General features: G+C 26.9%; 2 protein-coding genes across 2 annotated transcripts in view; both read left to right on the top strand.

Moving 5' to 3' along the window:
* Positions 1–6505: 6505 nt before the first annotated feature.
* On the top strand, positions 6506–7339 carry LOC107443687 (histone H2B). The gene has a single exon (XM_016057634.4). The coding sequence runs from the start codon at positions 6613–6615 to the stop codon at positions 6985–6987; it is 375 nt and encodes a 124-aa protein (XP_015913120.1). The 5' UTR covers positions 6506–6612; the 3' UTR covers positions 6988–7339.
* A 4014-nt stretch (positions 7340–11353) lies between these two features.
* The window catches only part of GlnRS (Glutaminyl-tRNA synthetase), a 31361-nt gene continuing 16540 nt past the window's right edge, over positions 11354–26174 (top strand). The window contains exons 1-6 of the mRNA XM_016057633.5: positions 11354–11538; positions 14587–14740; positions 17128–17313; positions 20966–21090; positions 23155–23212; positions 23768–23901. Of these exons, the coding sequence (XP_015913119.5) occupies positions 11434–11538; positions 14587–14740; positions 17128–17313; positions 20966–21090; positions 23155–23212; positions 23768–23901 (762 nt within the window). The 5' untranslated portion in view covers positions 11354–11433. The remainder of the gene's footprint in view (positions 11539–14586; positions 14741–17127; positions 17314–20965; positions 21091–23154; positions 23213–23767; positions 23902–26174) is intronic.

Here is a 26174-nt window from a genome sequence, read left to right as displayed (position 1 = left end):
CTATTAGTAAGATTTTGAAACTATAATCATTAAAAAGAAAAGAAAAACAAGACAGATTAAAGCAGAATCGAAAAACTTGAAAATTTAATGCATGAAAGCACATGGCGTGCAAATATAAATAAAACTACATTTACGATTATGTAAAAAAGTATTCGCCTCTATTTTTTTTTTTTTTCCTTCTTTTAATTTTGTAAAGCAAGTAACTAAAGAGGTTTGGTTTTTGATAATTACGCTTACAGACTTTTTCTGGTAACTACGACATTTCAAAATAAGCCTAGACTTAATTGTAAACAGTTAAGTTCTAACTTGAAGCAAAGACCCCTAGCGTGGAGAAATCGAACCCGTCTTGTTGTTGTTTCTATTGACACTTTGACAATCCAAGCTCTCCAGGCATGCCCGTAGGTCTTTTGCAAATTAAGCCAGGAAGGTGCTCCTTTCGTTTAGCAAGAATAAAAGTACGTCGTGGCGTCATGAAAAAACGCAATAGAATCTTCTATAAATATGATAAAAAAGGTGTTTTAATTTCTTACCGATGAGGATTTTGAATACACGTGAATGCATAACAATTAAAAAGAGATAATTTTATTGTTATATTTAATATTTATTCATTTATCAATTGTTTTTTTTTTTTTTTTTTTTTAAATTCAATTCAATTTTTTTGTGATATTGTCAAAAGAGTTAAATACTTCAAACAATGCTTTTATTTTGTATTGGATAAAAAAAAGAGAATATTAATATTTTAGGAAGGGCGCCAGTAAGAGATTTGCCATAGGCGCTTCTTCCCATAGATACGCCTCTGCGACCGACCACGTGACTTTCGAGCATATATGGCAGTACTTTTACTTTCGTTACTTGTACCACCGGTACAAGTAAAAAGTACGTACTTTTACTTGTACTTCGTTACTTTTTAAATTTAGTACTTTTACTTGTACTTTCGTTACTTTTTTAGGGAAAAAGTACAAGTATTTGTAGCAGAAATGTCGAATGAAATTGTTACTTTTTTCTAAAACTCGGTAAGCTTTCTGAAAAATTTTAATGTCCAAATATTCATAAAAATTTTATATTTCATATAAATTTTAATATCTAATCATTTTCTATTTATAAAATAACATTTTATATTTATTTGGAACATTTTTCATTCATTTAAATATGTTAATTAAAAATTTTGTTAACTATGTGTGCGCATTGGATGCTTTTTTAAATAATTAAAATAACTAATTTCATATTACTATAACAAAAAATTTTGGCACAAGTTTTAAATTTTTTAACGTTAAAGTGTTAAATTATAAAAGCAAATCTAAAATATTATAATTTTTTTCATTTAACAACAAAATATTTTTTTTTGAATTATAATAAACGTAACATATATACTATTACGTAAGCGTATTAGTTATTCATATCACAAAATTTTAAAATAAAACTTTCGTTCATAATTTTTGATTATGAGTGGATTTAGTATAGCACATCGTTATTACAAATCCAAAAATTGCCATTATGAAATATTTTAAAATAAAAAAAAATTATATTCAAAAACAAAATATAATTTGTAGTTTATTGGATTTATAGGGGTTTCCTGTATATGAATGCATTTTTTTAAAATTTATTTTCTAATATAAGTTATAATGTTTATCAAATTTGTCGAACAAGGTAATTTATTTATAAAATAAAGTTTCCCAAATTAAAAACAAAATTTGAAAAAAAAAATTTATTGTTCTAAAATTAACATAAATCTAAGCTCTTTTTTATATGTAAACAGATAATTTTGATTTCTGGTTCGGCTTCTGGGTATTTTAAATGTTCACTATTGAAGGAGCTTTGTAACATTCGAATTAGATTTTATTCCGTATTAGTATGATTTCTACCACTTTTATCTTTTTTTTATTTAAATAAATTAACAAATATTTATTTTGAATTAGCAAATATAAATTTTTATTTAAATAAAAAAAGACTATCTTTAAGTTAATATAAACTAGGGAATAGTTAATAAGACTAGGGAAAGAATAAAGAACTGTCGTTTCCGTAAATTTTGATATTCGTTTCTCATTAATCAACTATATTGAGGTTTATTAATTATAATTGTGTACTATAAGTCGCGCTAACGATGTTTTAAAGTTAGAGGGACTCGCTTACTCGTAAATATTTAATCAGTTTATTTCTCTTCTTTGAAGCAGTTTTCAAATTTTAGATAAAATTTCTTTTTCGTGCAAATCCATAAAAAATTTGATATTAAAATTATATTTGATTTGCAATTATATTATACGATTATATTATAAAATTATATTATAATATTCTTCCGAATTAAAAAATGAATTAATGTCCTTAACTTTCAAAATTAAAAATAATTAAATAAATAACAGCAATTTTGCAAAAACATTAAAGAACATAAGAAGACAGCCGACCCAGTTTGCATTTTGGGTTTACGACTACTAATTTTCAACTCCGTAGCCTTGTAATTTCAAACCAATTCAGAAGACAAGGAAACTTCTGAATCAATAGGCTCTGGGACAATAGTTCCTCACCATCAGTACAAGCTTGAATATTAAGTATACCCTATGCCTATTAACTACGTTCATTTAGTTCTTATTCTAAGCCGAACGCGATACTAAAGCACTACAATATCTTATTTTATTTTATAACCATCTTTGAACAGCAGACCAAATTTTTGGTTTAGAAATACTATTGTTCAATTTTGTAGCCTGATAATTTTGAACCCAATCCAGAAGACAAGGGAACTCCTGGATCTAGTATTGAGAGAAATTTGTCTTCGTGGAAGACTTTTTGATGAAACTAACTCGCATTTGCCTTACAGCAAGATATGCCATACAGCAAGATATGCAGACAGTAAGATATTACAGAAACAAAATAACATAACCATCTAACAGTTTTGCATGCTAAGGGTCGCATTCATTTCGGCGCCAAACATGTCATCGACAAGCCGTTTCTTGAGACCACTTTGTCAACAGGCTCATTTTGACGACAGGGTTATTTCATCGATAGGTCAATTTGTCGAAAAGATAAGTACGTCGACAGGTCTATCGAAGTAAAAAGATATGAAACAAATATTACTGAATCGAAAAATTAGGCTAATAAGGGGTTAATTCAATTATATTCAGACCTCACACTATGATTTCATGCAGGTAATAACACAGTTAAGGCATGTAATAACACAGCCGTTCGTCCAGATTTTCAAATCGATGGGGGTTGCTATAGTTATACAATCGTCCTCGTTTGAGTACATCCCACATGCTTGATAGGAATTTAATTACTTAATGTTTTGTGATTAAATTAACGCTAACTTTGCTGAAGCATTCTCTTTAAAATGATATACAGTGAGTCATTAATGTTAGTGTCCAAAAAATTAAATCAAAATTATATACAATGCGTCATAAAAGCTGGTGAACAAAAAAATATATGTTTAGAAATGGTTTTTCTAATTATTCTTAGAAACATTCCCTTTCAAATGATATGTAAGACGTTAGTGAGCAAACAAATTAACTTTAGATGATACACAATGAGTTACAAATGTCAGTGATTAAAAGTTACAAACTTATTTTTCTATTTCTACTTTATTTCATTAACCGTCGTTGAACAGCAGACCCAATTTTGGATTTACGACTACTAATGTTTAAACTCCGTAGCCTTGTAATTTCGAACCAACCCAGAAGACAGGGAAACTCCTGGATCAGTACCCCCAGAGGTATTGATTCGCTATGGGAACATGGAGAACTTTCTGACCTGACAGATTTAACGTGCATCACTCACCATTTACTGCATGGGGAGTCTTTGACCGACTGGGATCGAACCCACGAGCTCTTGGACATGTTCAAACTTCTGTTCAAATTGCACCATATTGTTCAGCAATCAAGTTTTTATTTTCATAGTATTGTATATATTATTGTAAATCATTTATTTATTTCGGCATAAATTAAACTCCTTCGATGATTTATTTATTATTTACAAAAAAAAAAAAAAAAAAAAAAATCATTATTAATACTATTAAGCAAGTGGATATCTTAATGAATGTTAATGATGAGTGGTTAATGATTTTTTTTTAAAGTATTTCATCAGTTCGAGATCAATAATCGCTTCAATAAAATAAAATTCCGAAACTCTGATCAGTTTATAAATTATAGTTAATAGTTTATTAATTTAGTATATCAAAATGTATAAAATTTTCTAATTATATATTTTTTCAATACATTGAAAAACGTTTAAAAGGTGTTTTGTCAAAGGTAATGGTATTAATAATTTTTTTGCCGACCAGGTGGCCGAGTGGTTAGCGTGCCTGACTGTGGAGCCGATGGTTGCGGGTTCAAATCCCGCTCAGGGCATGGATGTTTCTTTCTATTTCTGTGTCCTTTCTTCTGTATGATTGTGTGAATGTAACCCACCCTATAAACGGGTTTGTGGTTGTATGACGTGAGCGACTCTACTCCACCGCCATAGGCTTAGCCATAGGATCGATGCTCACTGGGTAACGATAAGAGAGTAGCAATTCTGGCATTTCTGAGGCCAATGGGAAATAGAACCAAGTTCCAGCCATTAACAAAAAAAATTTTTTTTCTTCTTTTCTTTCAAAGTGTTGAAACTGTACACGGAATTTACACCATACTTAGAATTTATTATACATTTTCTGGTTGGATTCGAGGCTAAAATTTCTGGAGAAAATTTGTCAGACTAACTATGTATATTATTCTTAGAATCCGTAACTAATTTTTTAAACGATATCTCCCTTTTTTTTTCTAATTTATTGTAAATGCATCTTTAGGATTTCTAACACATTTGAATAGAATGCGTTTTACTACTTTACTATACTAATAGTGAATAACATTTGAGAATTTGGTGCATCAAATTTGAAAAAGAATAAGTTATTAATTCCATTGCAAATATATAGAATTTTATTTCTTCCACACATATACTTTAAAGTTAGAAAATCGTTTGCAAAAGCGCTGGACTGGTAGGATTATTTCGTTGCTAATGAATAAAGTATTCCACTTTTAATAAAAGTATGTAGATTTATAAAAAGAATGATTTCTTAGTAATTATTTAAAATTTGGGAAATGGATGCAGCATTTTTTAAAAGTACACACACAGGTTTAAAAATTGCCTTTTTTAAATTTATTTTTATTCCTCGAAATCGGGTTATACATCTTCAAATTTTCTGAAAATGAATTAAAAGCGAAGATATTTAGTCACCTTTTCTGTCTTATTTTAAAAATATTAAAACATCAAAAATAAAGCTTTCTAACCGTATAACAACATGTCCTTCGTATGAATACGTTACAATTTTAATTTATTGTCGATATAAGAATTATTACTAACTAGGCGTTTGTTAAATACAGAAAATTAGATAATTACTTCCAAATTAAAAGAAAATTGTAAATTTTTTTTAAAAATAAATGAAGTATGCAGAATAAAAGGTATTATAAAACTAACTAATTAAAAGAAAACAAAACTTAAAAACCAAAAATAAAGAGATTTATTTTTATTCTATTAGGAAGAATATAAAAAAAAATTATTCTAAATTCATATTCATCAGTTATTGCTTATGTATATTTTAGAAAAATTTCTCAAGATGGATTTTCCATTTAACCTGGGTAGTATGTACGTATTTGCAACAAAAAAAAAGGGGGGGGGGACATCTTAAAATCCCTTAAATTGTTTTTGCTCCTTGGTGCAAGCAGATATGCTCCTTCTGCTTCTTTTTTTTCTTTTTTCATAAGCAAATGACTACGAAACGAATAATCAGAACAATCAAAGCTGATTTAAGGTAATTTATGCTTATAGATATTTTGTTTACTTAAAAAATTTATTTGTTTATTTTACCAGTCTCTATTTGCGTTCTTCAATAGCTTACGAATTTATTTTTTTTTTTTAAGAAGAGCTAAATTGGGTTAAAATAATAACCTTATTTTACATAACCTTATTATGATTAAGGTTATGCTTTACATACTTTAACATAAATATCCCGGCAATCTTTATTCTTCGGAAATCGTTATAATGATTTATAATAAAATATAAATGAAGATTTATGATTAAAAATAAAAAAACAGAAAAATTTGGGGGGAAAATAAGGTAATAAACGCATTTATTGGTTTTAACGTCAAAAACTCCAGCTTGATTTCAAAAAATAAATATTCAAAACTATTGAATTTAATACTTCGTACAATTCTATAGCTGAAATGAAGATCTATATATATATGAAGATTTATAATTTAAAAAAAAAAAAAAAAAAACAGAAAAATTGGGGGAAAAAATAAGGTAATAAACGCAAAAACTCCAGCTTGATTTTAAAAAATAAATATTCAAAACTATTGAATTTGATACTTCGTACAATTCTATAGCAATTCAGCCTTTTTTAAATTTCGTAAGTTCTGATGTCAGAAACAGAAACAAAAACTTTAATAAACAAGGCAGTAATCATGACGTCATTAAAATCTGATTGGGCGTCGAAACTGTGGTTGATTCTAATTGGAGTTTCAAAATTCTGAAGCTTTCTCAGAAGTCCGCTATTTACGTGTTATTATCTTTCACGTAGAAAGTGTAAGTTTCAAAAAGCGGAATTTGACCATTCTCGATTTGAATTATTAGAGTCGTTTTGTTAATGCAATTATGCCTCCCGTACCAAGTGGAAAAGCTGTAAAAAAAGCCGGCAAGGCACAAAAGGCTGTTCGTACCGGTGATAAACGCAAAAAGAGGAAGCGTAGGAAGGAAAGTTTCAGCATTTACATCTACAAAGTTTTAAAACAGGTGCATCCAGATACTGGTATTTCTAGTAAGGCTATGTCTATTATGAATAGCTTTGTAAATGATATTTTCGAACGTATTGCTGCAGAGTCTTCTCGCCTGGCCCAATATAATAAACGTTCTACTATTACAAGCCGAGAAATCCAGACTGCTGTACGCTTATTGCTACCTGGTGAATTGGCGAAGCATGCTGTATCTGAAGGTACTAAGGCTGTTACTAAGTATACGAGCTCCAAATAATTTTTAAAGTTCTTGTTCAGCTTCAAAGTTTTTAAATTTTGAAAATTGAGCATTTTTTTATATTCTTCTAATTTTTCTTTGACTAAGTTTGGAAGTTCAGATAGCTGAATATAACGAAACTTTTGCTGTACAGTATTGCATCTTTTTCAGTGTTGTCTGTGATTTGCTTTTTTAAATTGTGCCCCTAATATTGATCTTTTTATCGGCCGTATTGACATTTTGCAATTTTGAAAGTAAAGAATATGAAATTCATCAACATATTGTCAAAATACTCACGTGTCATGTTTTCAAAGTGTTCATTCCATTTTCTATTTTATGTTAACTGAATAAAGATGCTATAACGATTTGAAAAGTTGTATATTTATTCATTAGCTACTAGTGTTTATTTAATAGCTTATTTTTAAGCGTTAATGTTTTGTTTCCGCAATTCAAGAACTCACTTAAAAAGTAGGTAAACAAACCTTTTTCTACATTTATTTTTAGCTTTGTTATTATTCCGTTTTCGTATTCAAATAAACCATAAGTGCAATTTATAATGTTGTATATAATTTACTGCTAGAAGTAGATTTCAACCTATAAGTTTAGTTGAAATGAGTTATTTTTTCTGAATTTGAAATTGTCTTAATTTGATTGTTGAAAATTAGCTGAACTGAATTGTGTTAATTTAAAACTAAAAACAAAATTTTTTTTTTGTTGAAATACTCATTGATGTTTAGATCAGTATTTTAATGACTAATACTAGATGTTGGTTTAATTAAATTTTAATTCTAATTTAAAACGGGTAATTTCTTAGTATCTATAACTTTACGATAGCTCCACAATTGAGACTATTCAAAGAATATTTTTGTCTCTAGGCATAAGAATTTTGATTTTATTTGGAAAGTGTTTAGTATACAATGTCATCAGTCTTTTTTTTTAAAAAATAGTTTCAAATATGCAACAATTTTTAATTTTTGGAGATGGTGTAGGATAGTTAAAATATTTTATAATGTTTTGGATGGTATTTGAAAATTAAAGCTATAAGTGAAACAAGTACGTTAAGGTATTTTATTTTAATTTTCTACCTTAATTCTGTTAGAAATGTTCAGTTTTAACTTGATGAAAGAACTAAATTTACATGCAATTTAATACTACAGCTAACTTATTTTTAAATTTAGAATTTAAAATAAAACTTATAATAAAAATGTATGTGTGTGCCACGCTCCTCTTTATCAGTAACGTTTGTAAATTATAAATTTGTGTTAAAAAAATTTTATTCGGTAACTGAACATTACGATAAAGTGGGCTTTCATTTAAAACTAATATACTGACAAATTTGTTTGTCTAAGTGCATTATAATTTCTATTTGCAAGTTAATTTTGGCTATTCAAAAATTATCACAAGTTTTTTCAAATTATCACAAACTTTGTACAAAAGGTGGGCTTAATTTCTCTTTAAAGTATTGCTCAGGGGTCGCATTCCCCCTAAAATTCCTAAAAGTATGTGCAAACCCTAAAAATCTGATAAAATTTTGTTGGTGTTCCTAAAAAATTAGAGTTATAGGCTAAATATAAATAAAAAGCAATAATCTGAAATATAAGAATTTAACTACATTAATTAAAACTGTTTTAATTTTGCCACATGGGAATTCTGATCCTGAGAGAGGTTTTTCTATGAATAAAGCAATGCTTAATGTGAGTCACCATGAGAATACTATTATGTCTTTTAGACTAATAAAAGATACCATTCGAAATTATGGAGGAGTGTTGAAGATCACCACAACACTATTGAGGGCAGTAAAAGAATCTCACAAATCATATCAAGAATATTTTAGAAAAATGATCATGATTAATTTGTTTTTCTCTAACTTCTAGTATAAATTGCTGATTTGAAATCTAATAATATCACACAATAGTTTTTCTTAATAAAGTAAGGTAAAGGGTAATAATAAAGTTTTGATTAAGAAGGTAAAAATTAAATAAAAATCCAAGTTGGTGTTAATTTATTTTTTCTCTTGATTTATTCTCACTTTTGCCTGTTCCTGAATTATGCACTTAATTTCTGATAGGTAATATGTAAAGTTGAAATTTCATTTTTACACTTTAGAGATTTCATTCTTGACTTAATAAATTTCAGAGCTTTATTTTATGGCTTGCAATTATTTATGATATGTGTGGATGAATTGTAATAATCTTCTGCTATGTAATAAACTACCGTGTGATCTATTTTTATCCTAACAAAATCATATATTACCCCTAAAATTTACCTAAAAATTTTTGAAAAAAGTTCCTAAAATTTTAAAAAACTTTGCTGCTACCCCTGATTGCTAATATTAAAATCAACAGTAGAATTGTGTGTAAAAGTGTTTGTTAAAGCTAATTTCAAGAGAACTGTTTTCTGTTTAATAAATAAATTTAAAAAAAAACTACACATTATAGTGCTGTTAAAAACTTTCGAAAAAGACCTTTCTGTAATGCAAAAGCTATTGTAGTTTGCCTCAAATTGGGGAATTCGTTTAGATGCATAAGAATTTATTCCAAGTTTAATTTAAAGTTTCAAAGTAATATAAGTTAAAAAATAAAATTCTCTTGTGTGAAAAGTTGACTGCAAATACTTGTTGCCTTTGTTAACTTTCTAATATTGTGTACTAAGCCCATTCACAAAAAATACATTTTGGAAGATTTATCATCTTAGCGGGTCTATCTAAGCTTTCACTAAATTCTTTCAACTTTTGAAAAGTAAACAGTAGTCTTAAACTTAGGGAACATTCTTATTGAATCTGGTTGAATTTTTGTTCTTAAAATATACTCTCAACTTATGCACCATGAATAAAAAGAAAATAACTCAGTTTCATACAAATTTTTATTTCGGGGAAAAGAAATAGTAGTGTTAGCTTAGGAAAATATTTAGTATCAAAATTGAAAATTTGTTTTCAAAACATTGTAGTTCGACACAAAAGTTTGAGGATGGACAACTAAAAAAGAAAGTTGGAATATCTTAAGATTTAAACTTATTTGTCTATTTTCAAATAGTAGCCTCAGATAATTATGGAGCAAACTCCAAGTTTGGGGGTGGGGGATCTCTGCATTCTGATCTGTCATGCAAATAGATTTTAAACTTGGAAATCTTTAAGAAGAAAAAACATGTAGATGTTTGCCCTGGGGTGGCTACTAGTTGTACCTTTCGAGTTGGTCCTTTATTGTAATCTTCTTTTTAGTTTCTGGAAGTTGCCAAGTCTTGGCAATTATTCTACCACAAATTAGGATATGGATATATCCCTAAGTTAAGAAAAACTGACCTAATGTAATTGTTATAGTTCTGCGAATTCTTATAATTAAAAATTTTTTTTGTGCAGTCACAATTGTAAACATCCTTTTAGGGGAAAAAATAAATCAAAATAGTTACATTTTACATAACTGTTAAAAACAAGTTAAATTTTCTTTTTTTCATGCTGGTGACTGTACCATATAAAGTTGAACATATGAATAAACATGAACACCAAACACAATTTCTTAAACATGCATCAAACAAGGAGTAGGATAGCTATGTATTAGAAATACAATTGAGTGAATTTGGACAAGTCCCCCAGTGGACTGATTGTAAAGACTTGGTTCCCAATAGAACAGTAGTGTTACTGGCTGCGGGTGGGTGACCACTTTGATAAACCTGCTCTTGAGACTGATGGTGCGTGTTATGAGTTCTCGTTAAACTGTGCTACCGTAAAGTGTTCTACTTCTGGCGCAGTCGTTGGGCTACCACAGTAGGGCAGTCATCCCCTCTGCTGATGATCAAAATTGGGATGGCATGTCTTCGAATCATCCTCGGGGATAATTCCCAGACTGTCACCAATAGCCCATTGTGCAAATCTAACACATTTTTTTAAATAGTCACATTAAAAACTGAACTTTAGATTACGTATTACAGATGACAGTAACACTTTTATTAAATTGATGTGCATCACTGGCTGTGGTCAGTGTGCTGGTGGGTAACCCCTCTGATCAGCCTACCATGGACCGAGGGTGTGTGGTATTGGTCCTTGTTTATTCTACTTTAAGGTGATCGACTGCGCGCCTACCGTCAAGCCCCCGAAACGGGGGTGCCATCTCCTCTGCAGAGGATCAAAATTGTCTTTGGATCATCCTCAGGGATTCCTCCTAGACCTTCACCAATAATAAAATTCATAAATGACGCAGGTAACACTTGAACAAAATATTTTTAGTTTCTCCGCACCATTCTCTCTGTAAGCAAATAAACCGTTATTGGCGAAATAGTTATGCATTTGCGATTTTTTGTAATGCAGTGAAAACCGTCCCAAAGCATGCTGGTTAATTTTGTAGATTTTGTTGGCATCAATTACGTATCGGAGGAAAAACAAACATTACATCTGGTCGCCGGATTGGGTTCGCCACGGACACACAGTTCACCAAAAAGTTTGACAGACAGTTGATAGTGGGGGAATCTATCAAAATGTTTCTAGAAACTTTAATGTCGATTGGACTTAGTGAACAGAAAGCTAAAGAAACAGCTAAAAATGAAAAGCTGTTAAAGGAATTAGTTACTATAATAGAATTGGTAAACAACCATTGCATCATTATTTCGTACAATGTTGAATGATTAGTAAATAACCATTAATCTTAAAATAAAATAAGCACAGATTTATTATATTTTAAAATTTGTTTATTTTTAAATTTATTAAAGATAACTATTTTTTTAAAATTAATTTTAAACAGTATTGTTGATTTGTTTTTTTCTTTACAAAGCACGCATAAATGTAGTAACTATTTGCTTCCTACTTGAAAGATATGATACCAACTTTGAAATGCATCCACAAAAGTAAAAAATGATAAAGCTATGTTATATTGTTAGGGCTTGTTACTGTAGCACATGGTTTGATTTAATGCCAGGTGATTGATCATGGATGATTTGTGTCTCTGTGTTAAGTTTTTACTTTAGCTGCAGCTTTTGTTTTCATGAGTTTGATATGCATTATTTAGATAGTGATGTATGTAAGCAGCCAGAGCAACTCCACTAAATTTTTCTAAGAGATGCTGTTAAGAGTTGGTCACATTATTCTCATTTAATTCACATATAAATGATATGGTGCAAAGGCAAAGTTTAAAGCTCTAGTTATGTTTAGTTTAAATTTTATTTAAAATACAGTATGTTTACTCATTTTTTAATGCTATAATTTGTATTGCATCAGTCTTTAAATAAACTAATCCTTTTTCTCTTTTGATGCAACAAAACCTCTTTATGATCCTTAATTGCAAAATATTGTTTTATAAATTTTTCTAAAGTAATCTAATAAACTTGGAATTTTAAACATACATTTTTGTAACAGCACATTAAATTAAAATTTTATTGAGCAAAATAGTAAATAATTTGTGTGCAAAAAAGTGCTATTTTTTTATTATTGTCAGATTAGTAATTCCTTGGCCTTTTTTAAAATTTGATCTTTATTTTTTATTTGAAACACTGAATGTAGTATTGCTTAAAATGTAGTTTCCATTTGCAATCTTCCAAACAAATATAGAAATTTATAAGAAAATTAATAAATGTGAATAATAATATTTTAGACTGAATAATGGCCTAAAATATTGAATTCTGATTTTTGGATGTAATTGAAGTAATGGTGTTCCGAAAATTGCATGGCTTGTACATAAAGTTATACTGGTTTCTGAAAATCATTAGCAAATTGTTTATCTTAATCTTTGATACAAATGATAACTTTTTAAAATACTAACTGTGTTTATAGTTTTCACTATTGAATCTGTTCATAGTATACATAGTTGTTTTATTCTACAAATCATGGCTCTTGCAGGAATCCTAGTTCTTTTTCAAAACTATTAAATAGAGAAATAATATTTGAATATGAAGTTTTTTTGTTCACATTTGTGTACCAGAACTCTTATTTTCTCTAACTTTAAAAAGTCACTGTGTACTAAAACTCGTGGCTCTCACAAGCATCCAATTTTTTTCTTTCGGCGGGGAGCAAAATTAATATACGTTGAATAGCTTTACAAATTTCACTGTACTGCATGTTAGTGTTTTTTAAGCAATTAAATTGAGAAATAATATTTTATAATAAACTTTTTTCTACACATTTGTGTTCTTAGCATTCTATTTCCTCCATTTTAACTTAGTAGCAATCAAAAATTTTTTCTTGCAAAAAATGTATAAAAATTATTGATTTATACAAAAAAATTATCACCTGAAAAAAATAAGTATTTATCATACAATTACTGTTTTTAAAGTGAAGATAAAACATTAATGGTAAGCAATATTGCAGATTAATAGAAATATCTTCCGTAAAGTTATTTTTTAGGTGTTATGAAATATTGACTGACTTCTAGATATTTCTAATAATTAAAGAGGATGGAACAGGAACACTACTGAAAAGTTTGACATCAAAACAGGAGTCAGGCATGGTTGTGTATTATCTAGATTATTTTTCAACATCGCCATTGACAGGATCATGGCACAGACCTTAAAAGGATGTAGTACAGGAATAAGATAAATTTAGATACAATAGTCATTTTAAAGATCTTGACTATGCTGATGACTTTGTGCTATATAATTATCATAATACTTTTTCAGCGAATTATGAAGTTAAAGGTAAATAATTTAGGGATAAATGCGAAACGAATTGGATTGCAAATAAATTAACCCAAGATTGATAAAAATAAACAGCAATAAAATCGAAAACTTATTCAAAAATGAAAAGGAAATTGAGGAAGTAAAACATTTTGCTTATTTTGGGCCCAACATATTGATCAACTATTGGACAAATAAAGATATCACTATAACAATTAAAAAAGCACGATTCATGTTGAAAACAATAAAATATGGAGATCAGAACACATCCAAAGAAAGTTGGAAATGCAAATTTTCAACTCAACAGTAAGAGCAGTCCTACTTTATGGCAGCAGCGTTTGGAAATCGACAAAACAACAGGAAAATCAACTTTATGCATTTAAAACAACCTCGAGAAATCTTAAAAATTTATTTTTAACTTAAAATATTTAAGTTAAAAACACAAACACTCAGAATGAGGCTATCAGACTCAACAGGAATAGCTATGATGTTGACCCCAGATGGAAAGATAAAAAGAGGACAACTAAAACTAACCTGACTTCAAATAATCTTAAAAGAAAGAAATGCTTGCGAATAACCGAGCTCGGGAGTGCCACGAAGGCAGTGCTGGACTGGAAGGGGTGACATGCCTTGTTCGTAGCCTCATGCCCTACTCGAGCGTAAAGAGAAGTAAGGCATAACCATTGTCCTTTTCTCGACGATATTCATTGTGGAACTGAAATTTGTTTATCACTTCCCAAATTACATCAATGTAGTTGGAATTAAGAGAACAAATTGACTGATTGTTTTGACTAAATTCAATTTGTAGGGTTCGAATCTGCATCCATTAGAGATAGTCTGTCTTTATGTATTTAAATTGTAAAACTCCTCAATATTAAAATATATTGTCAATTTAATTGTACCCCATTGTACCTAATTTTATTTTCTTCTAGTAGATTTATTGTATCTGGTTTTGCAAATTAATATATTTTGAAACTTTATTTTTATTGCTGTACTTTTTTCGCATATTTGTTTTTATTTTTTCAGGCAAAAAAATACTCTTCGAATGGAATTCCTAAAGCTGTAGGCAACCTATTGTATAATGTTGCTTGCAAAGTAAAACCTCAGATACAGTCAAAAGTTGAGTTGCTTGTAGAGTATGTTGCCCAAGGAAAAATTGACAGTGAAATTAAATTAAATGGTAAAATAATTCATGAAACAATTTCAATTATTTGTTTGCTTTTTTGAAGTATATGTTGTTCCTTTGAAGATATTTTATTAAATATATAAGTACATATTTTTAAAGTTAATTCATTGCCTATTTTTTCCCTATCTATTATTAGTAAAATTATACATTTATCTGCTCTATTTATAATTTTAGCTAAACTTTTTAAAAATAGTCTGTGTTTTTAAAAGGGCATTAATTTTATTATAGTTCATTTTTGTGTTATTTCCAGTTGAAATTATAGAAAAAATCTTTCAAGTTATTTATTAATTAATAACTTTTTTAAATTTACTTTATTTTAAAAAATAATTTATGCGCCGAGATTGACTTTTAGCATGCCTTTAATTATTTTTTATAAAATTTAAATTATTCTCTTATTTTGATAATGAATGAGAATTACTTTTTGAAATATACACATAAAATAAAATCAGAGGGTAGTTAAAAATTGTTGATGATCAAATTTAGCTATATATTGCAAAATGTTACACCTTTTGATAAAATTTTATCGTGTTAAGTGTGCCCTTTTCGTTGAGAAAGAATCCTGCCTTTTTTTATTCCTATGGAGAATTCTGAATTATCTTCATAATTTTTAAAATTTTATTTTCATATTTTTATCCTTTCACCATGTGACAATATTTATAACTAATCTGTTTATATATTTGCCCCTCACACACCCAGGTATTACTTGATAAATAATTTCTTCATTTGATATAACATTTTGAACTATTTCTAAATCAAGGAGGCAACGAATCATTGGGGTATAATCACAGTGATAACAAGCAAAACAACATATAGCATAATATGCATGTTTTACTTTATGTATATTATGTGTGTTTTGCTATAATATACATTTGATAGTAACAACTACAATGTATGCATGTTTTACTTGTTACTTTTAAATTTTTTTCTTCTTCCAATTCCTTTTGTAAATAAATTATTTGATATATTTATTATATGGGCATAAATATTAATCTTTATGAATCTTGAAAAAAAGTAAATTTATTGCTGCAAAATTTTTAAATTTTTATAGAAAGTTTAGTTTTTATAAATTTAACTTTAAAATAAATAAAAACAAAAAGAAAAAATTAATTAAGAATAGCCTAATTAAAATTCAAAGCATAAATCAAAATTATGTAGCCTAATTAAAATTATGTTTCATTGGTATCACCAGAATAAGATAGTTTAAACCTGAATATTATTTCCATATGAATAATTAAATAGTGCAAAGTAATGTTTGAAAGACAATGGACCTATTTTCACAAATTTACAGTTGTATGCAATTGCTATGTACAATTTCTAACCTCTCTCTGTAGTGATACCATGTGATGTATGCATCAGTTTCCATTTCTTCTTTCTTTTCTAATGAGGGGGAGGAGATCCTTATACATTTTTAGAACCCACCGTGATTTTAAAGTGTTGTTTTATACCAAATAATAATAAATTTTACGACTGTTTGAAATATTTTAATTCATGAAAAACATTGTTTTTGTAGGGAAATTCATGTAATTATGTTAAAACATTCATTTTGGTTTTTCAAACTGTGCCAACAATTATGACATATGATTTTTCTAAAAATCTGATTGTTATTCTTATTTGAAAACTGAAAATGTATAAAATAACATTTGCAAAGTAATGGGTCTAATTTCATGGATGTTTGTGGTTAAATTTTCTGGCTTTTCCCAAATAGAACCAGTTTTTGTTAATTTTTATATATATATATATATATATATATATATATATATATATACTGTTGGCATAATAAAATGGTAGAAACTGATTTGCTCAGTAGAAATACCTGCTGATCTAAATTGGATTTTCAATGCGCATATCATTTATCAATGAAAGATTTATCATTTATTCATGATAGTGTGTTTTTACTTGTTTATTTATTTTGTGCCTTATCATTATGCATATCTTACTATGCAATTATATAATTTTAAACAATTATAAAAATCTAATTTTTATAATGCAGAATATTCTTGCAACAGCTCATTGTGGGTCTGGGAGGTCATGACGGTTAAGACTATTAAATGCATAATTTTATGACCAATGGCATGATTGTGGCAACGTACACAGACCGCCTCTACTTTCTAGGCAACCTGGTACCCAATAATCTAAAGCTGGGTGGGATTCAACTAAACCACTGGGGATTGAACCCCAGTTCTTAACAATGATAGTTTAGTGCCGTAACCACTAAGCCATTGCAGCTCTTTTTAACCATAATTTATTAAGTTAAAAAATTATATATATTCATGCAAAAAACAGCATTTTTTTAAAAAAAATTTCGTTTTATTTATTTTAATTTTTTTAAAATTTTTATTTCAATTTAAATTGCAATAATGGAAAACCTTTTCTCCATTTAGCTGCTTTTTCATATTTAATGGATCATGCTGATGAAAATACAAACTTAAAAGAGTTTGAAAAAAATGCCGGAGTTGGAATATCAGTCACACCTGAAGAAATTGAAAAAACTGTTGAAAAGGTCATAGCTGCTCATCGTGAAACACTTATCAAAGAAAGATATTTCTTTAATCAAGGGTTATTGATGGGTAAGCTCTCTGACTTTTAAAAAATCATATTTTTTTGTATTTAATTTTTAAAATTCTGTTTTTAATTTTCTATTTATATATCTAAATATTACAATATAGAGTGAAACTTTCAGGAAAGACCACCTTTATGTTGTGTCCTCCTCTATTTACGATCACTTTTGGGAGGCACAGAATTTTTTCCATAGACTTTGCATTGAAGTAACCCTTTTTGAGCAACCATTAAAAACCTCTTCCTGCTACCAGACAAGCCTCTGCACCAAATACGAAAAAAGTGAAACATGGAAACACGAAAAAATATTTAAAAAAAAATATTAACAAAGCATATAAGTAGATTGCAATGTGTTCAAAATATTTTTGTCAAGCTTTTATTTAGAAAGCTCTTTTTGACGATCTCTGAAATAAATTTACAACCTTTTGTTGCAGTCAAAGTGCACTAAGAACTATGCTATTAATGATTTATTTTTAGAGTCAAAAGTTAAATTAGAAAAAAATAAGTTCTTTTAGAAAAAACTTAACATTTCAAACAAACCTCTTCTCATTTTTTAAAGCTATCTAATTCTTATGATATAAAATAAAATGTAATCTTAAACAGAAAATATAATTGTTTATTTCTTTAAAGTTCTATTATTCATAATAAGATAAATTAGTTTTTGCACATAATTATATCAGTAGGGATAATTCTAAATTTTATTTATTGATCCAATTTTCCTGACACCAACAAAAGTGGCATTTCCTCGTAAAAAAATGGGACTGACTAAAATTAAAATCATTTGTAAAAAATGATGTACCTTCGATAAAATTTTGAAGTTAATAGAGAATGATCAACAACCATTTTACTACTCCCAAGAGGTTTCACTTTATCTATTTTGTCAAATCCTTGCTATATCCTCTAATATAGTTGATTTTTCTTCATTTAAATGTTGCTAAAATTCTTTCAATTTTTATGTTATAAAATAGATTTCTTATTTCTTTAATTTAATTAAGTTTTATATACAGAGTTCTCCCTAGGAATAATAAAGGGCTGGGCACTGCCTCTCAGAAATGGGTATAGAGATCGCACGGCAGGCAGGACAGACTGCCCTTCTAAAAGCGCTTTGGGAGAACACTTTTCTATCTGCTTAATGGATCCTTAACTACTAATTAATTATGTTTAATATAATTATTTTTTCACTATTTAGTTTTTTAATTTTATTTGTTTATTTCTCTTAATTTTATTAATGTTTAATTTTTTCTTTCCCTCCGTCAGTTTGGCTTTCTTAAATAACTGTTATCAATGCTTAATCTAAAAAATTTTTTAACTGTCTAGATCAGTGATTCTCAACCTTTCTTTTGTTGCGTCACACTTTTAACGATTTTGAAATTTGACGGCACACAATGAAAAAAATTAGATGGTTAATTGCCTATTTTACACTGTGTTAAATAGTTTCTGATCATAATTTTGAATGTGAAATAAAATAATGTGTACTACAAAAGCACATTTATTAAGGGATTCATTATTTCTTTGGACCCATTTTTTTATAAGTTAGTAACAGTTATTTATTTTTTTGCTAGTTATTAATTGTTAGCTTGTTTTCTATAGTTATTAACTGTTATTTTTTTGTGATTTCTTGTTAACTAGTTTTTTTGCTAATTATTAATTGTTAGCTTAATTTTTGTTAGTTATCCTTTGTTAATTTGCTTTTATATATTTGTTATTTTAGTTATCCTTTGCTAATTTGTTATTAATTGTATAGCCTACTTTAATGATTAGCTCTTAAAACATTTTTTAAAATTCTGCGTCATATACAATTTAAACACTTCCATCTTATCTTAAGATTGTCAGAGACAATACAATCGCCGACTAAGATGTTCACACCGTTAAAGCGTAGAAAATTATAAAAAGTATGTATATATATATATATATATATACAAATAAATAAAAATTATAATAAAAATTATAATGCTTTTTTTTTTAATTATGAGTAAAGTTTAAATTAAAGAAAAGTATACATATATATATATATATATATATATATATATATATATATATATATATATATATATATATATATATATATATATATATATATATATATATATATATATATATATATACACTTTTCTTTAATTTAAACTTTACTCATAATTAAAAAAAAGCATTGGAATTTTTATTGTATCATTTCTAATGTTTGGCGGCACACAAAAGTGCCACGGCACAGTGGTTGAGAATCACTGGTCTGGATCTTGATTATTTTTGGAAAAATTTATTTCATTTTCTTTAATTATTTTTCTTCAATTTTTTTGAAGTTAGATCTAGTTCATTTTCTTTATTTTCATTTTTTAATTATAAATTTTAACAAAAATTTCGTGATACTCTAACATCAAATACATGAAAATGTTAGTGGTTCTGTCATATTACATTCATATTATAAATTAAAATTCTTATTATGGTATGATGAGAGCAGATACATAGATTGGTATTGCTATATGATAATCAATATCAGCAATATGATATTTTGTTATTTGATTTTAATGATCCTTTAAATTAGCCCTTAACCATTGAATTTATATTCTTAATAATCTTTTTTTGTTTGTTTTAGTTTACTTATTTTTGCCTTTGGTTTTACATATTTCACTTTATTTTTAGTCTTAAAAAAAACATGTTAAATGGGGAAAGAGTATACCGTTTACAATATAAGCAAATTCTCCACGATTAAAATAAAGCAAAAGCTGAGGTCTCTTGCAGCTAATTACTTTGGATTCTCATAATTTTAAAAATTTTCTTGGTACAGAAGGCAACATACGATTTATTCAATCATGTTTTCTTTATGAATTAAAAAGTTATATTTTAAAAATTTAGTGGAATAGTAATTGAAGCTACCTTCATCATTCAAGGCGATAAATTCATCATTCAAGGCAATAAAAAGCAATTATTTAATTTGTATTTTTATAATATCTTACGGCATAAAATATCTTTGTATATTTTCCCCAGAGTAATTAATTATAGGCTGATTGGTAAATTCTGTAAGTAGATTATTAATATATAGAAAAACTAAATATGTAAGTTACGAATTTAGAGCTCAGTTCCATCTGATCTTTGGATCAGCATGTAAAAAATTAGTATTTAAATAGTTCACTGAGCTGTCTACATTTATTTTTACTATATCCTCAGTTGTTTAGTTTTCTATAAGATTTAAGCTTTAAAATACATATTGGTTTATTTAAATGCAAGTTCTTCAGATAAATTAAAAATGGCAAGTTTGAAACAATAAAATCTTCAATTTTGGTAACTGAAGCTTTCTTATTTGGAAGGCACATCATGCAGTTATAAACATTCCCTTTATTTAACTTTCATTTTTTTTTTCTTCTTCTTTCCTTTTTTTAAAAAAAAAAAAGAAAAAGAAATTTGTTGCTAACACATTTATTGTACTGTTTGTAATTAATCACGCTTTCTTTATTTCCTAACTTTCATCTAAAAATATTTTGCTGACATTTCACCAAATGTGTTATGTTTTTGCTTTCAGAAAGTGTTATTAATTATTGATGAAGAAAACTTTGGTCTTTAAATTAGCTGTTAAGTTTTATCGTATACCCTTTTACAGGGGTATTTTCTTGTTATCTTATTCTCTTGTTTAATATATGGTATTCGTTTTTCTTGTCTATTTATTTATAGCTGAAGCTCGTAAAGCACTTCCATTTGCTGATGGTAAATTTATTAGAAGTGAGGTAGAACTTCAAGTTTTAGATGTATTGGGACCAAAAACGGAGGCTGATAAAATAAAGCCAGTAAAAACAAAAGTAAGTTTAATGAAAATTCTCTGCAGATTTTGGAAATATTTTTTATTTTAGTGGTTGAAATACTCTTAAAATTATAATTATATTTTTGTTATTATCTTTATAATGTTAATCAGGTCTTATATCTTGTAGTTTAATAACTAATAAGTTTTTGTTAATGTTAATTTAATAAGTTGTTAATAATAATTGATAATTAGTTTAATAAGTTGTGTATTTAGTTGTGTTGATAAACAATTTTGTTATCATTACAAGTTTAGTGGTTTAGATAAGCATTACTGTTTGGAAATGTTAGATTTTTACTTAAAACGATAAATTTTTTATACTCTTTATAATAAATCCTTTCTTTTATATTGTCAAGATGTGTGGTATTTTTTGTACTTGTTAACTTTGAAAATTGCAATAAAGTTTATCAGTAGTTTCTTTAATTTTTTATATTTATTTCTACAATCAGGGAAGATGCTAGGTTAATTGTGTTTGCTGTTGCTTTTTGAACATTAATATTATTTTACTTTTATTTTTTAGCTTATTCACACCGTTCTTCAAAAAAATAGTGATTTTGTAAACTTTTTTAATTAATTATTTAAGTTGTAAGTCTAGGTTTAGCTATGTGTGTGTCTCTGTTTGAAGGATAAAAGTTAACTTTGAACATTGTTTTCTAAAATTCTAATTATATGCAAGAATATGTTTTGACGATTACCATTAAGAATTGGAACATTATTTGATAGGGCATCACTCCATTCTTGAGAATCTTTAACAGGATCTAATAATTCTAAACAAAAAAAAAAAAAATTCCATGTTAAATTAACCAATTTCATTAAACTTTCAAAAAATGTCTTATCTTTATTTAAAATTTTTCTAATATCATCAAAAGATGTAATTTGAACTTAGAAGGAAGAAGGTTTTTTATTTATTTATTTACTAAAAATGATTTATTTTTTACCTTTTTTTCATTTGTTACCTGTTTTAATTTTTATTTTTAAGTACGATATAGACGTGTTTGATTTTGCAATCTTTTCTTTTTGTATATGACACACTTGTATTCAATGTGGTTTTTGTTTTATGAAACTTCACATTCATTTCAATCCTTGCCAGTTTTTTTTTTTTTTTTTTTTTTTTTTTTTTTGAAATTTTCAGCAAATTAATTTTCATTAATGCTTTAATATGGTGTATTAGCATCTTGTTATTCTGTATCATTTTTTTTCTTCATGAATAGCTAAAAAACTTGTTGAGTTTTGAAATAGAAATGCTTTTCAGTATTATATATCTTATATTTTGAAATCACTTCAAATGATATATGCAGTATGTGTTTGTAATGTCTTTCTCTCAACTACAATAAGTTAAAGTGGAAAGTGATGATTGGTAAATCTCTGACATTTTAATTTTACCTTTAGATCCAGATTATAATTTTAGGTTTCTTTCAGATTGAATATATTTACGTGAATAAAATTAAAAAAAAATTTAAATTTTTGTAACTCTTAAATTAAAATTAATTTGAATTGTTTTAATAGCCCCCTTAATTGTATCTATTGTAGATCTTTTTATTCATCAAAAATTATACTGTGTAGGCTTTCCCAGAAAGTTTTGAAATTCTCTATTTTTTATTATTTAATAATTTTCTTAATTAATATTTTCAATCTTGCTGCAATTTTTTTTTCAAAAATGTAAAACCCATTTTCCATCTTTATAAGTTTATTTGGAAAATTTTTTAATGGTACATAAATGAAAGTTACTAATAACATAATTGTTGTATTATAATGTTTTATTAACATATATTAAAACAATGTTCAATGTATAAATAACCACCTCTCATTGTGATATTTAAATAAATATTTTTTTATTTCTGTCAGCACTTTATTTTTAGTAAGTTCTCATATAAAAAATTTTCCTTACAACATTTTTTAGCCTTAAAATTATATTTGATTAAATTTCTGTGTTAATTTTACGTATCATTACTATTATTTATTTATTATGTTTTTGTAACACTACATTTTTTTAGAATTTAAATAATTGTAATGTTATATATTTTCTATGTTTTAAAGTTCTAATTTTAGTTTCTTTCTACTAAAGGTTAAAGAAAAAAAGGAAAATATTGTTTCCAACAAAGAGAAGGAAGTTGAAGTAGAAAGTAGGTGAATTTTTGGTTACTTTTCTTATTTAGATGCACAAAAGTAGAAAAATTCTTTTGAAACTAATTTGAAATGTTTTTCTTAACGTTTTTATGGGAAAAAAATGCATAAAGAGATATTTTTCTGTCAAATTGATAAAGAGAAAAATAAATTAAGAAATAAATAGATTAAAAAAATTACAGATACAATGTAAGCTGCGTTCAAATATTTTGTGCAAATATTTATTTTTTTATTTCCAATCGTTTTGAATCTGATAGTATTATGTGTAACAAGGAGTGTTCTGCATTGAAGAAATGAATACATATTTTTGTGAATAATTTCAAAACTTTATAAATTTTTTTATTAAATTCTTCTTAAAATAATAATAAATTAAATCAAATAAAGCAAAAATGACCTAAATGTTATTTTAATTCGATTATTTCAAATAAATTAAAATTTTTTTTTTTTTTAGAACCACACATATTTTATGAATCAAGCTTTTTAACAGAATCTTCATTCTCTTATTCACTTCTTAACACTCTTTATTCTTGTCATTAACCAAAATTTTTTTCCAGGTCGTTCAATTAATGATGTGATGAAAAAGCTCAGCTTTCATAAACCTGGTGAAAATTATAAAACAGATGGATTTGTTATAACACCAAATACAATGGAACTTCTTAAGAAACATTTAGAAGAAACTAAAGGACAGGTACAAATTTTTGTCATGTTATATAGCATTTAATGATTTATTAAAAACCTCCACATATGTTTAAAATTTATTTATTTATAATTTTTCTAAGTATTCCTAAAAATATGGTTTTTGAAGTAAAGGGCAGTTCTGATTTCAAAATTTTTAAATCTCTTGGATTGAGAATAATTTTGCTTTACATTTACTCTAATTTTTTAAGGATTGTTTAGGTACATTTTTAAAAACCAGGCAAGTTTTGTAAATTCATAAATTTTTATTCTCAAATAAATATGAGAATAAATCACTGTGAAAGGTGTTAATCTATCTAAAATCTCGGTTTTGAGAAATATCAAGAATAGTTGCATTTTTTCAATTGCAAATGTTGATTTTTTTATTTAGGGATTTAATTTAAAACTAATTTATTCACTTTAATTACCAAAAACTTAAAATTTTAAGTAGTAAGTCAAAAATTTGTACTGCATTTGTTTTTTGTAATTATTTCTATACTTTTACTTTATTATGATGATTAAATTGATCTTTAAAACTCAAAACTCACTATCAGAAGTGCCATTCAGTTGACTATCAAACCTTTTTGCAAAGTCTTACAGTGAAACCTGTTTAAAAAATAAAGGAAAAACATGTTGATTAAGAGTTTAAGATCTTTGAGAATTAAGGTTTGAGAATTAACATTTTAAGGATTAATTCATATTCTAGGTAAAAATTTGTGTGCGCTTTATTATCTTTAAAGTGTTTATCTTGTGTTTATCATTTGTTGTCATTGTATAAGTGTTTATCATTTTATTATTACCAGGGGGTATGAAAGGGTCACAAAATGATATTTTGTGTAGCAAAGTAAAGCTTGAGTTGGATAGTTTTTACGTTTTTTACATACACTACTTTCAGTATTTAAATTTCGTGTTTGTTGAACTTTGAAGTCTGAAACGTACTTTCTGTTTTAAATTTTTTATAATAGATTTTTCTTCTTAATTTTTCTTCGGCTTTGTTTTAACTTTTTAAAGATCGTAACTTCTAACAATCTTTAAATTGTTTGATTTTTTTCTCTGTCTTTAAAAATTTCACTCTATTTTGTAGTTTAATTAACATAGGGTTTAAAAAATTCTTAATGTCTGTTCTTTTGCTTTGTTAGTTTGTTTTGATTTAATAATTTGCTTATCAGCTCCTCTGGCTTATATGTAAACACCTTTTTTTGCTGGTTTGTAACAAAAAAAGAAGTTTATGTACAACTATGCATAGTAATTTAGATAAATATTATATGTATTCATATAAAACATACCACCTGTGTAAATGTCGATCCATTGCATATGTCACTGTTTCCCAAACTTATGACTTTTGCCTACCCTTTCTAAATTTTTCGTAGCGCTGTGTACCATTAATAAAAAAATGAATGTATATTTTACTATAAAAAATTGCACAAAAATTTAAAATCACAACTGGCTGTTGATACCACTAATTAATATTACTAACTGTTAACTCTGCAAAAAATAGGCAATAAAAAGATATGTAATCATAAATTTTCATGGCTAACTTAACATGGCTTTTTAAGTAAAAGTTTTTGAAATTTTTGTTTGTTGCAAGATATTTCGCATAAGAAGACGTACCCCTGCTAAACTGTTCCTGTACCCCTGGGGGTACATGTACCACACTTTTTTAATTTGCAAATCGTGCATTGTGATACATGATTTACTTCATTCAGGACTTACTTCACCTTTCATATAATTTCGATTTACATGTAGAATATCGAGATGTGTATAAATGTGATTTAAAAATTATACATAGTAAAATAGTAAAAATTTTGCAATTTCACAAACTTTCAAACATTTCGCTTCGTGTTTTATGGATCTATTTTTAAAAAAATAAAGCTTGGTAGGTCTTAGTTTGTTATTTGTAAAATACTGTTCTACAATAGATTTTGTTATGTTCAAAATAAATTACTGACACTCTGAAGTAACAAATAAATATACTGTTATTAAAATTGAAATAGATAGGCGAAATTGATATATTTTGATATTTTATCGAACTGTGTACTTTTCTTTTAATCTAAAGTTTGATTTAACATATTAAAATAAAGAGTATTTGTATTTTAGTAACCGTGCAATTATATAATAAACTTTATCATTTATTTACTATGCTTGTTTAACCTAATGTTATTTTTTGATTAATTTTAATTTACTTCATTAAATCTTTCATGAAAAGTTTCACTGATGCTAATTTTTAAAAGTTGGCAAGTATCCTATGTCAATTGGAATATTTTTTACAGACTTCAAAGTGATTTG

Source organism: Parasteatoda tepidariorum, chromosome 8 (genome assembly GCF_982258835.1).
Source record: "Parasteatoda tepidariorum strain Cologne lab strain chromosome 8, Ptep-v5.0, whole genome shotgun sequence".
In the NCBI taxonomy this organism is placed as follows: domain Eukaryota; kingdom Metazoa; phylum Arthropoda; class Arachnida; order Araneae; family Theridiidae; genus Parasteatoda; species Parasteatoda tepidariorum.
This window is presented reverse-complemented; position numbering and strand designations above follow the sequence as displayed.

What these genes read in the sequence shown, in the direction of transcription:
- LOC107443687 (XM_016057634.4), top strand. Translation starts at nt 6,613, where the DNA reads ATGCCTCCCGTACCAAGTGGAAAAGCTGTAAAAAAAGCCGGCAAGGCA.